General features: G+C 50.0%; 1 protein-coding gene across 1 annotated transcript in view; it reads right to left on the reverse strand.

The window, feature by feature from the left end:
- Positions 1-1144, reverse strand: part of LOC107104042 (gamma-aminobutyric acid type B receptor subunit 1-like) — a 55037-nt gene that overhangs the window by 14856 nt on the left and 39037 nt on the right. The window contains exon 13 of the mRNA XM_015403949.1: positions 101-233. Coding sequence (XP_015259435.1) covers positions 101-233 — 133 coding nt within the window. The remainder of the gene's footprint in view (positions 1-100; positions 234-1144) is intronic.

Here is a 1144-nt window from a genome sequence, read left to right on the forward strand (position 1 = left end):
ATGGATGGATGGATGATGGATGGATGGATGGATGATGGATGGATGGATGGATGATGGATGGATGGATGGATGGATGGATGGATGGATGGATGATTGTCACCTGGCAGACGACAGGGAACTGGGGCCTCCTGACGTGGTGGCGGTCGATGCCCAGAGGGAAGACAGCAGCCAGCGCCATCATGCAGCCCACGGCGGTCATGTTGTTCAGGTACGGCTGGGAGTTCTGGATGTAGCTGCAGCAGCAGAGACAGGAAGAGAGTCAGCTCTCTGACTGCAGATGAAGGGCGGTGAACTCTTGCTGACTGCTGTTATCTGACTGGTTTGCCTTCTTTCACTCAGAGCAAAGGCTCCTGGGGGCCTCTGGTCTAATCAGGGCTGGCAGGAGGCCCCGTGTTGCTTTCTGTGCAACAGGACAATGTTCTATTAGAAAGAAGGAAAATGTTCTGTTGCCTGAGACACGGCAGAGAAGCAGAAACATCGGTTTCCCTGATTAACTCTGAATTAGCCCAAAGCTCCGCAGCTTTCCCCGCCGATCACACAGAAACGCTGCACAACCAAAGCTTTCTTCTTCTGCAGAGAAACAAACTGAATTATCTGCTAAACGGTGAACAGAAGCAGGCTCAGCACTGCCAGAGACGTCCACCGGTTAGAGGAAGACGTCAGAGAGGAACCTGGAGGATGAGATAAAGGGACAGGATGTCGCTCCGACCTCCACACAGTCTGCAGTAAAAGGAAATAATTTTAACGAGAGCGTCTCCTTTCTGACGGGGGGGGTCAGACAGGACCCTGACAGCTGCTCTCACACATCCTACCAAGGAAACCCAGAGACCACAGCAGGGTCTCCATCCAGGCCTCCTCAGATCCTTCATCTGGAAGAGTTTGAACATCAAACCTTCTTCCTTTACAATTTTTAGCTTTGAGGAACAACTGATTTAATTCAGGAGTCGCTCTGAACAGGTTTCTGCTCATCTTTCCTTTTTCTGTCCCCAGCTGCTGGTTTAGGTCAGGTTACCCCAACCCTAGCTAACCACTAATCCTAACCCAAACTATCCCTACCTAATCCTAACCCAAACTATTCCTACCTAATCCTAACCTAAACTATTCCTACCTAATCCTAACCCAAACTATTCCTACCTAATCCTAA

The sequence above is a fragment of the Cyprinodon variegatus genome, unplaced genomic scaffold (assembly GCF_000732505.1).
Source record: "Cyprinodon variegatus isolate N-32 unplaced genomic scaffold, C_variegatus-1.0 Scaffold1598, whole genome shotgun sequence".
NCBI lineage: Eukaryota > Metazoa > Chordata > Actinopteri > Cyprinodontiformes > Cyprinodontidae > Cyprinodon > Cyprinodon variegatus.